The following is a 12,600-nucleotide window of genomic DNA, read 5'->3' on the forward strand; positions in this document are numbered from 1 at the left end:
TGGGTGCTGTCCCTGAACAATCTTTGCTCAAAGCTATCACTCTATCACTTTAAGCCACAGCTCCTCCTGGTTTTCTGGTGGTTAGTTGGAGATAAGAGTCTCATGTGGACTTTCCAGATCAGGCTGGCTTCCAATCACGATCCTCAGATCTCAGCCTCCTGAGTAGCTAGGATTACAGCCGTGAGCCACTGGCATCCAGATGAGCATCTTACACCTTGCATCTCCTTTCTTGATCTTGCTGTGTGCAAGAGTAACACCTACCTTTGACACACATAGATCTGGGTCTCCCAGACTCTTAAAGGAAGCATTATTTATACCAGTCCATCGAATCAGCTCAAAAATCATTCCCACCAAATACCTTCCAATATGTGAGACTCTGACCATGTCCCCAGTATTGGAACAACAAACAAGAGTGGGTATTTTACCACTGGGGCCCTGCCTCACCCCTGTACAGTCCACCCCTGGAGCCCTGCCTCACCCCTGTACAGTCCACCCGTGGAGCCCTGCCTCACCCCTGCACAGTCCACCCCTGGAGCCCTGCCTCACCCCTGCACAGTCCACCCCTGGAGCCCTGCCTCACCCCTGCACAGTCCACCACTGGGGCCCTGCCTCACCCCTACTTAATCCACTAGTGGGGCCATGGATTTTTTTCTGCTCATGTGGTGCTGACGAATTAACCCCAGGGCTTCATGCATGTGAGGCAAGCACTCTACCACTGAGCCACCTTCCAAGCCCCATCCTGCTATTTTTAAATGAGTAAAAAATATTTTCCTGTATGACTAACATAGGATTAGTAAAAGAAGACATTTCATATTTTCAGTGTTTTACCATAAACAATGCTATAAATACTGCCTGGAAGTAATATGATATTAATTGTACATGTCTATATATCAAGGAAGGCAGCTACATAAAATCTACTTCAACCACAATAAAGTATTGGCACACATAAAAACATCATCAAAGGAAGAAAAATGATCAAACGACCAGAAAGATGGTCTAATTTCAGTGAAAATAAAGAACACACCAATTAATGTCCAAAGCCTGGTCATGATCAATAGGCTAAGTAGAGAAGTTGTACCTTTGGCAGTGGCTTTCCTGGGTGGCAGTTCATTCCACCCACGTAAACCATGTTGGGCATCACAGGTCTGGGAGACTCCAAGACAAAGTCAGTTCTCAACAACCAAATGGACACTTGGCTGAAGAGGTCATACATGGTTACTGGGGTCTGAAGAATTTCAGAGGCAGCTTCTGAGACAGGTTTGTACAAAAGCGGACAAAACATATGCTCCATCAAGTAATGTACATAATTCCACACTCTCTCCGGGAAAGTCATGGAATCTGTGAGTTCTGAGAGACCTCTGGGAACATAAGAAGGAGGAGCCGGGGTCTGCGTTCCTTCTTGAAGGTAATGACAAAATATTCCCTTGGTGAAGAGCACAGACGGAAGTGAAAGATACTTGGCAACAATTAAGCCACATGAATCAAAAGGGTCCAGAAACACCGCATCAAAAGAACTCTCCTTTAGGAATTCTACTAATTCCTTGTCATTAAACAAACTCCTACAATGTGAAAAAATCAATTCAAAAAAACGATTAGAAGAGCCCATTATTAGAGAAAACATACTTTGTTCCTGCTTTTTCCACTGGGTGTCAAGAAAAACCTTGAACTCCCGGTCCAAATCCTCCAGTGAGTGAGAAGTTGAGTACGTCTTCACTGTGAAGTTCAGTGAGTGTCCCAGATGCCAACTCACCTCTGGCACAACTGCGACCACTTCATGCCCTCGGTGGATGAGTTTCTCCACCACAGAGCGCATGGACAACCAGTGGCTGCCGTCCATGGGCACCACCAGCAGCTTGCCTGCCTGGGCAGAGCCTGAGGCCAGCAGCAGACAGGCACACACAGGAAGGAGGGCAGGCAAGACTGCAGGAGTCATGGTAAGTGTAGTCAGGAGCAAGCCCCCTGTTTAGATACTGAGCTCATAAAACACAGAAGGTGGAAGAACAGGTAGGGCAGAAAGCAGCAATGAAGAGAGAGTGCATTCTAATATCCATTGAACAATGTTACACCCACTGGCAATGATTTACTCAGGGAAATAATTCATGAACTAATATCTCTCCAACACTTGCTGATACCTCTACTTGTATATTTTCCAGATAAGATTTTTTTATGATCTTTGCCTTGTAGATAATCATGCATAGCACTGCAATTTAAATTCACAGATTTTTACCAATGATTTTGGGGCCTGGAGAGCTCAGAGAGATAGTAAAGGAAGTTGGGACAAATTCTGGCCTTTTGGAACGTTTCCAAGAGTAATTATTGGATGTTATCTTCAAATTATACAACTTTCCTTGCTCAGAAACAAATACGCTTCCCAGCTTTACAAGAACGTCTTCAGGTTCCTTATTCCAAGCCCTTCACTGGCAATGGACTTGCTCTTCACAGACTCTGTCACGGACAGCCATCCCTGTTTAGTTGGGTCTATTTGTAGCACAGTACATATTCCACTCCCAACCCTTCCAAGGCCTTCCTTCAGTGCTGGGAAAGCCTGACAACTCTCCTACTGGGACTCTTCCAGGGCTTCCAAGGTGTTGAGGGACGGAAAGGGGAACTGTTAGGAGGAGACAGAGAAAAAATTGGCAAGCATAAAACATGGCCAACAACGGGTGTCCCACATGGTGTTTATTCTCCCATAATGCCTCCAGCTACTGTTCAATGGCCTGGGTGTCCTCTCACCTAATCAAAGGAGCCAGCGTGGCACGAGCACAAGCTCTCAGGCAACTCAAAGTCCAAGGGAGGAGGCATGGGCAGGACCCTGTACTATAACACCGTCCTCTGCGGAACTCTGATGAACTCCTCTCAGGCGCCTCTGCGGCTGGAGACTTTCCTTACTTGCTTCCAAGCCTCTCCTTTCATTTACTGTCAACACTTTCCTGCCTTTGGCTTCTTTAATGAGTAGAAAAAATAAACCTTCCCTACACAGTATTCCTATGTTAGAATCATCTTTATGTATTTTTATTTTTTTATTTATCAGTGCTGAAGCTTGAACTCTGAGCCTGGGCCCTGTCCCTGAGCTGCTTGTGCTCAAAGTTACTGCTCTACCACTTGAGCTACATCTTTACTTTTGGCTTTTGGGTAATTTATTGGAGGTGAGTTACATAGATTTTCCTGCCAAGGCTGGGTTGGGACTAAGATCTTCAGATCTCAGCCTCCTGAGTAGCTAGGATTACAGGTGTGAGCCACCAGCAGCCTGCCTACAATCACCTTTAAAAAAATTAATCTCCCCTAATAAATCCAGTGCATCAAGTAGTTATTTAGTTTCAGGTTTTTCTGAGATTTTTTTTTTTTGAAATGCCTTTCTCTTTCCTTCATTATCCCATCTAGAGATTTGTCCTCTGATGTGAGTTCACACAATGACTCCCAGGACCCTCGTTGGATTTACTTGAGTTTCCTTCTCACATTCTTGGAGCCAATCTTTGACAGCCTCGTGTTCATATTCTTTATGGCTTCTTTCTCCATCCACAGTATCCCCTCTACACTCTGTTCACAGCACATGTTCAAGAAATGTTCGTGGCCTTAGACTCAACTACACAGAGGCAGGTTTCTAGAAAGCTTTAGGTGAGGCCAGTGATACACATTAGGGCACCTGAGGACCATTTAGTGAGCGATTCCTCAAGCAGCCAAGGAAGGGCCTTGCTCCCGGTTAGGAGCACAGGATGGCCTTTTCCAGCGCATTTGCCACGTCACCTCTTGTCCCTGTGACTGGCAACTTTCAGGTATTTGTATGTATGGTGGCATGATGGAAACTCATACTCCCCTGTCGCCCAGGAAGTTCCACTAGCCACTCCCAACTGTCCCATTACAGTAAGCTGGAACCACCTAGATGGCGCCCAGATCGGACAGAAAGCTAAGATCATCTCATCATGACCTGGTGGCCCCTCTACTGTCTCCAAATTCACCAAACACCTGGCAGACGCCTTTCGTGGACACACAGTATGGAGGGGAAATCACACCAAGCCATCCACAGGATCTTCCCATCCTAGGATGATTTGGGAAGCCCATTTGAATCTCACCACAAACTGGTGGAAAACAGCATGCTCAGACCACAGACAGCCTGGCAAAACTGAGAGGGGAGGAAGGGGAGAGGGGGAGAGGGAGATTGGGAGGGCGGGACAGGGACCAGGGGCAGGGAGAAGGATGGAGGGGGTAAGGGAGCAAGGGAGGGGGTGGGGGGAGAGGGGGGAGAGAGGGGGGAGAGCCGGAGCCCGAGCCACACGGGCTCGCACGCGGGCCTGGAAGCCGCCCCTCGGCTCTCTCCGCTCAAGGCTGGCCCGAACCGACGCGAGCGGCCCACAGGAAGTGAGCCCCGAGCGAGGAGCACCGGCTCGCGGGGCGGGGACGCCGGCCCCGGGTTTCTAAGGGAAACCACGTCGGGGCGACGGTGCTCGGCAGACAAGGAGGGCCCGTCTGCACGGCCCAGCCGGCAGAACCACGGCGCGCGGCGCACACAGCCTTCCACACGCCCAAGCCGAGCGCGCCGGCCGGCTCCGCCCCAGCTCCCGGCCGGACCCCGGGTCCCGCGCCCCGCCGACCTCCTGCGCCACGCCCCTTCTCCGCCGGGGAGGAAGCGCGAGACCTGTCAGCTCTCGCGTGACCCGCCGACGCTGCCGCGGCGCACCCTGGGAAACGTAGTCCCGAGTCCCCAAAGGGAAAAAATCTGGTAGCTGAGACCCGTCCACGCCGAGATGGCGGCGCCCATCGGGGTTAAGTCCGTTCGCCCTGCGTTCGGGCCGGGGCGGGGGTCTGGGCTTTAGGCTATAAGTTGAGGCCGGGCCCGGGATCCAGGGAGGGATGGGAGAACACGTCGGTGGGCGAGGCGAGGGCGGCGTAGGCACCGACGCCCGTCCGGGCCGCGGTGCGGAGCACAGCCCGCCCGTGGTAAAGAAGCCCCGGACCGCCACGCCGCGCGGCTCCAAACCCACGGGGCTTCCGACCCGCAGAGGGCCGGCCCACCCCGGGCCGGCCCGGAGACGCGAAGCCCTGGGGACGGCCCGCCTGGCCTGGACGACGCGCGCCGGACGCGGCGGGCCGCCCGGTTCCCTCTCCCGAGCCTCCCCGGCTGGAGGAAGGTGGCCCCGCGCGGCCGAGGCCGTCCCCGAGCCCGGCCGTCCCCGAGCCCAGCGGACCCGGGTGGACCTGGCCTCGGGCCGTGAGCAGTCCTGGCACCGACAGGACGAAGCTGGCCCAGGGTGGTATTAGGTGAGTCCGCTGGGACACCGTTGGGCGGCAATGCAATAACCCAGTGCTTGACCCATAAATGCCTTTATGCGCCTCAGCGCATCCGCGTGGTCACTGCGCTCGCTGCGCCGGCCGCCTGCCCCAGCCCCGCGCCCCTCAGTCCGGAGGACCTGGCCTGGGCCCCGGTGGCGATGAGAAGGATGTAGGATCCACTGTGTGAACTGGAGGCCAGACGCTCTCGCTCCATTTCCTGTGCTTGTCTTATGGGGAATGAGTTGGAAAGGAAAACATATATATACGTATATATATATATATATATATATATATATACGTATATATATATACATATTTACAGGTATATACACATATTTACATGCATATAATTAAAAATGATTTTTCATTACACATCGACGTTCATTGGTGCACTATTCTCAATAGCCACGTTATGGAAACAATCCAGCTACCCTACAGTGGATAAGTGAATCTAAAAAATGGGATACCTATATACAATGGAATTTTACACAGCAATTAGGTAGAATAATATTAGGTCATTTGCAGAGAAATGGAGGAATTAGAACAAATGATGTTAAATGAAATAAGCCAAGCTCAGAAAGACTAGGGCGCATGTTTTCTCTCTTGCATGGATCTTTATAATACACTGGGACATGATAAGTTATTCAACACTCTAGGCATTTACAAGCTGTGAGACCAAGGAGCATATTCTTAGAGGAAGACTAAAGCTGGCTGCCAGTGGCTCACTCCTATAATCCTAGCTACTCAGGAGACTGAGATCTGAGGATAGCGGTTCAAAGCCAGCCTGGGAAGGTTCAAAGCCAGCCTAGGCAGGAAAAGTCATGAGACTCTTATCTCCAATAAACCACTCAGAAGACCAGAAGTGGTACTGTAGCTCAAGCGGTAGAATGCTAGCCTTGATCTGAAGAGCTGAGGGACAGTGCCCAGGCCCAGAGTTCAAGCCCCGTGACTGACAAAAGAAGAGGAAAACTAAAGTGTAATGTCTATGTGTATCTGTTCATGTAAAATGACATTAACTCCATTTTTGTTGTTTTGGTTTTCTTTTTGTCTTGTTTGTTTATATTTGGGAATATAAGGCAGGGCACAGAAATGGAAGAACAAAGGATGAGCAAATATACAAAGTAATACTCACTAGACACTATGTTAAAAATGAGGTATACAATTTGTGGGTGGTGATGGGAGAGAAAAGCTAGGAGAGAGCTAGGGAAAGGGTAACATTATCCAAAAAGAAATGTGCTCATTACCTGATTTATCTGATGGTAATTCCACTGTAAATCATCCTTATAATTTTTTAAGTCAAAAATTATTTCAATCAAACCAAAAAAAAAAAACAACTTTAAAATTACAAGCAGTCATCATGGCAAGGGGAGAAGAGGAGTTAAATGTTTGGGGCAATGATTTGTTTTCTTATTTTTATCCTCAAATCACAAGTAACATAAGCAAAGATAAATGGGATTACATCAAATCATAAATCTTCATGCGGAAAGAAGCAAGGGACAAGGCACAGAGTCAACCTAGAATCTGAGCAAGAATAATATTTGCAAGCCACGCATTCAATAAGGCATACATATACAAAATATGTAGACCTCAAACAACCCAAGGACAAGAAAACAAAAGATCAATAAATGGACAGTAACATACTTTTTGAAGTATATATAATAATTTAACAGGTTGTAGACAAAATACCTGCCCTCCCTATTCATTACTCTAATGCAGTTTATAACCAAAATGAATCTTCTCATACCTGCTAGAATAGCTACTGTAAAATAGACAAAACATAAGAAGTGTTGTTCAAGATGTGGAAATTGAGAACTCTTGTACGTTGTTGAGAAGAATGACAATTTGTGTAACCATTGTGGAAACCTGTATGGAGATTCCTCCCGAACTCTAAAAGCAGAATTATCCTGACCCAACAATCTCACTACCTACTATTTCTCAGAATGTTTGTAATCATTTCATCAAAAAGATGCCTGTGAAGCCTATGCTCATTGAAGTAAAATTCACAATAACTAAATGATAGAATCATCCCTGTCCAACAGCAGATGAATGCCTGAAGAACATGGTATTTGTAGATAATGGAATGCTACTCAGCTTTTTTTTTTTTTTTGCTAGACCTGGAACTTGAATTCTGATCCTGGCCTCTGTCCTTGAGCTTCCTTTGCTCAAGGCAAGCGATTTGCCACCTTGGCTTTTATGAGTATTTTATTGGAGATAAGATTCTCACAGGTTCCTGCTCAGATCTCAGTCTCCTGAGTTGCTAGTATTACAAGCGTGAGTCTCCGTTGCCTAACAGCTATTCAACTTTAAGTAAGAAATTACCTCAATACAAAAGTGAATGGAATCAGAAACCACTATACTAAATGGAATAAAATGGAACACAGAGACAAATACCACATATCCTCACTAGTCTCATCAAGCCAAGTGGTAGAAATTGTTCCCAAACCATCTATCAAGAGGTGCTGGGAGTACAAAGCTCACTGAGAAACCTGTTGGCAGCAACAACAGATGGAGCCCATCTGAAGGATGGGGCTTATTAGACAGGATAAAACCCACTTGATCCAAGCCACTCACACTAATATCAAAGAGTCAAACATTGCACCACCAGGGCCAGCTGCAGAGCTCTGTGTCCCCTGTACTAGAGTATGCTGGGGAAATGTACAGGAGAGAACAGCCAGGATACTCAGGGCCAACCGTGGCAGTTATGACTCAAGATGGCCGCAGGCATGTCATGCTGAGGCCCCACAAAAGCAGAGAGTGGACGCATGAATGCACATCTGGGCATGGGAGGAAGGGCAGCCCGAATCTCAGGAGGAACATGTGGATTTTCACATCTAGCACTGTGCAAATTTATAAACATAATATTTAAGGCCTACATAAGTAAAAAGGAACGCATATTCTGGAGCAAAAAGACAAGCCAAAACATGTTAATCTCTCTCAGAGAGAGAACACCTCACATAATATTAATGTAAAATTAAAAAGACTCTGGTTTATACTTGAAAGTGAACAAAACAGTTTCACATTTTAGGGAAAATATGATAATAACAAATGACTCAGAAGACTGCAAACTATATGGTGCATTTAAGTCAAGTACCAGGCAGTAACACAGGACTAGATGGAATCTTTATCATAAGTATGCTTTATGAAAAATAGAGCATGTACATAAAAGTCACATTGCAAAAAAAAATGTTACTGTTATTGGAGGAACATGTTCAAATAATGAAAACAAAATAGGAAGAAAATATTTCTATTCATTATGTTTGGAGATCCTTAAACCAGATGAAATTCAGAAACAAAAGTTAACCCATTCAGTTACATAAGTGTGAAAATAGTATGTGAAAAAGGTGAACTACTATAAAAGGTACTGAAAAGAAGGTGGAGCTGTGGCTGAAGTGGTAGGGCACTAATCTAGATGAAAAAAAGCTCAGAGACAGTCCCCATGCCCTCAGTTCAAGCACCAGGTCTGGCACAAAAGAGAGTTACAGATAGGCAAAAAGACACAGAGAATGAGACACAAACAGAGTGAAATGACCTTAGTAAAAATGAACACGCCAGGCACTGGTGGCTCATGCCTATAATCCTAGCTACTCAGAAGGCTGAGGTCTGAGGATGAAGGTTCAAAGCCAGCCTGGTCAGGAACATCCGTGAGACTCTTTATTTATCCACCAGTAAACTGGAAGTGGTACTGCAGCTCAAGTGATAGAGCATTTACCTTGAGCTGAACAGCTCAGGGACAGGGCCCAGGCCCAGAGTTCAAGACCCACAACCTACCAAAGAAAAAAAAACAAAAGAAAAGAAACACATTTGAGTATATAATTCATAAAAATTGTGAATGCCATCACATCTCTGAAAATACCATGTGAAAACTAAAAGAGGTTCACACCTAGAAAATTTGACTAGGAAATTAAAAATGTTTGACAATTTGATAAAGTCTGGGGACAAAGTGTATGGAAGAGCTGCTGATTTATGCCCAAGATTTGAAACCCCATTGGGATCTTGAACAATGACTGTGTTCTCCAGCAAGCTGGGTGGGAGGCCATTGCAGAGTATGAGGGACACGCTACTCCATGGCCTAAGATTCTGGCCCAGACAGCAGCTCATGTGGCAGGAGCGAGCTGCTTCCTACTTCCAACAATAAGCTGTGGAAGATGACCCTCAGAGATCTCAGCACTTAGCAGGGTGTGCATCCACCCCCAGTGTGGGGGCTGGTTTGCCATCTGAGGCATGCTGTTGCTTAAAGCACCAGATCTGCCGCACAGAGGCCCCTGCATACCTACAAGAGCAGACCTCATACCTCTGTTTGAAGGCTTCAAATCCACTGGTATATATGGCTGGACTTACAGGATGCGGTGACCCCTCAGGAAGGTTACTCAGAAGAACACAAGGCCTACTTTTCTACCCCACCTGCGGAACAGTTGGCCCTATTAGCCTTGGCTGGCCCATCAAAGGAGTAACACTACACTGCCTGAGCATCCCTTTCCTATGCTCCCCAAGCCTCGGAATCACAGCAGAGCACACAGCTGCCTCAGCCCAGTGTCTTGTCACCTGTGCCCCCGGTCCCTTGACACCTTCCTTCATTGTGGGATCCTGTTTGTTGGTGGTATTTGCTAGTGGTTAACTGACTTTGTTGAGACTAGACAAGCAGGAAGGTCTGTGAGACTCATCTCCAATTAAGCACCAGAAAACCAGAAGTAGCACTGTGGCTCAAGTGGTAGAGTGCTCACCTTGAGCAGAAGAGCTCAGGGACAGGACCCAGGCCCAGAGTTCAAGCCCCATGACCAACCAAAAAATTATAGATAGATAAAGATGTAGATATATATGGATGGTTTCGAGCTAAGAATTTTTTTGACCTTTGCCTGGGGGAGAAGCATGCCCTCTACTGGCAGAATCATTAAGCAATGGGTTTGAACTTTGACACTGTAGAAAGATGGAGAGCTAAACTAAACTTGAATAAAGTTGCTAATACTGTACTGTTTCCCAAATAAACTTGGACTTTACCTAAAGTCTAACAAAGACTTCTTACTCGGAAAAAAACTAGCATTCAGCCTCCAAGGAAAGACTGGGAGATCCCCGCCCTGCCCCCCTCACTGTGGTGGAACTCTGTGCCTCTGAAGCGACTCTGCCATTAGGTGGCTCTGCTGCTTAACTTGTCTGTTCCCAGCAGGATGATGTTCCATTGCCGAGTCCTTTGAGACTTGTGAGGTGATGGAGTAAGACAGCACACCATGGTGGACACTCCAGAGATCTGAGAGGATTTGCACATGCTCTCCTTAACTTTGCTCTGATCCATCTAAAGGAATAGGCAGACACCTACTAATAGGTCTGACACCAAATAAAGGACACTGCATTTTATACAGGACAACAGATTGATGATGATCACAAAATTTAGAAAATGAAAAACATGTGGCTTTCTTACTAAGCACTAATATTTGATATAAGGCTGCTTAATGGAAGCCTGTACTGCAGCATGAATAGATGACTAAGCCAGTGGGACAGAGGGAGAGATTAGAAGCAGATATAAAGAATATGAAAAGTGCTGGTATGATTTTTAAAAACTAAAATACTACAGTTCATTTCCATGGAAGAAGAATGCCATTATACTCAAAATGTGTTAGGAAACACAGAAAACTCAACTCATACAGAGTGCACATTAAGGTCTCATTGCAGGAAAAAGTCACCAAAAACAGAGAAACATGTTCAAAACATGAAAGCAAAAGAGAACATGTTTCTGTTTCTAAAGTTGGAGAGACACCAGTTGAAAGCCATGTGCCAGTGGCTCCTGGCTGTAATCAATCCTAGCTCCTCGAGGCTGAGATCTGAGGATGGCAGTTCAAAGCCAGCCTGGGCAGGAAAGTCCATGAGACCTTTATCTCCAATAAACCAGCTGAAAACCAGTACTTGCTCTGTAGCTCAAACAGTAGAGCCTTAACCTTGAGCTGAAGAACTGAAGGACAGTGTCCAAGCCCAGAGTTCAAGCCCCATGACCAACAACAATGAAACAACAACAAAAAACAAATCACAGTTGAAATTCAAAAACAGCTAAAGCACACATAATCCATTATCCTATAAAAAAGTAAATATTTGAAAATGGACCAAGATCCACTACAATAAAATTAATTGCAGTATACATAGGAAAGATAAATATTAATATTTGTAGTCCTATGAAACTCAGCAATTAATTATAAACAGTAAAAATTAATGGGGCTGGGAAGGTGGCTCAGTGGTAGAGCACTTGCCTTGCATGCATGAGGCTCTGGGTTCAATTCCTCAGTACCACATAAGCAGAAGAAAAAAAAAAGCCAGAAGTGGCGCTGTGGCTCAAGTGGTAGAGCGCTAGCCTTGAGCTGAAGAGCTGAGGGACAGTGTCCTGGCCCAGAGTTCAGGCCCACGACCGCCCCCCCCCCCAAAAAAAGTAAAAATTAAGAAATGTGAACATGTACCTCACAAAAGAAAAATTTGAATGATACCGTATCTCTGAAAATTGTATGTGAAATAAAAAAGAGCTATGCACAATACTTGGACTAAAATAAAAACTTTTAACTATTTAAGAAAGTCTGAGCCAGGTGCCTGTGGCTCAGGCCTTGTAATCCTAACTACTCAGGAGGCTGAGATCTGAGGATCTCGGTTCAAAGCCAGCCCAGGCAGGAAAGTCCGTGAGACTCATCTCCAATAAACCACTCAGAAAACCAGAAGTGGCACTGCAGCTCAAGTGGTAGAACACTCTCCTTGAGCTGAAGAGCTGAAGGATAGAGCCCAGCCCCAGGGTTCAAGCCCCATGACCAAAAAAAAAAAGAACAAAGTCTGAGATGAGAGGATATGAAAACAAAAACTTTCATACTTACTGTGAAGTTGTACAAGATTTGAAATCATGTACTCAATATTTTAAAGCAATTGTAAGACAATGTCAAATTTCTCAGCAGTGGCTTGTAAGCATGTCTGGTTGGTTACAAGTGAAAACTACAAGAGCAGAGTTTACAGACCATTACTACATTTTATCTTAGGAAAGCTAGGATGACTCTAAGAAAGATACATGATTATATGATTTCCAGAAATTGGAAAATGATCAAACAAAACTGCTAAGAGCATGCTCCTATAGGTATATAAGCAGGACAACTGGGAAATTATAACATGAACATTAAAAATACAACCAGAATTTTAAATAATTATACTTGTTTGTGTATACACTCAAATCAACCACATTTGGTTTATAATTTGTTGACCAGATTTAAACAAATTGAAAGTACATAACTCATCCAAACTAGAGATCTGTAATATGACCAACATAAATGAGGAATCACAGTTGAGCAAAAAACGTTTGTGCCAAGGAAAGAAGTT

The 12,600-nt window shown here is 45.6% G+C and overlaps 1 protein-coding gene across 1 annotated transcript in view; it reads right to left on the reverse strand.

Annotated features, from left to right (window-relative positions):
- LOC122107326 (UDP-glucuronosyltransferase 1-6-like) overlaps positions 1 to 1,948 on the reverse strand; it is a 114,214-nt gene extending 112,266 nt beyond the window's left edge. Inside the window, exon 1 of the mRNA XM_042678938.1 lies at positions 1,079 to 1,948. Coding sequence (XP_042534872.1) covers positions 1,079 to 1,933 — 855 coding nt within the window. The 5' untranslated portion in view covers positions 1,934 to 1,948. The remainder of the gene's footprint in view (positions 1 to 1,078) is intronic.
- Positions 1,949 to 12,600: the final 10,652 nt, after the last annotated feature.

The sequence above is a fragment of the Dipodomys spectabilis genome, unplaced genomic scaffold (assembly GCF_019054845.1).
Source record: "Dipodomys spectabilis isolate Male_0828 unplaced genomic scaffold, ASM1905484v1 ptg000051l, whole genome shotgun sequence".
Taxonomy (NCBI): Eukaryota; Metazoa; Chordata; class Mammalia; order Rodentia; family Heteromyidae; genus Dipodomys; species Dipodomys spectabilis.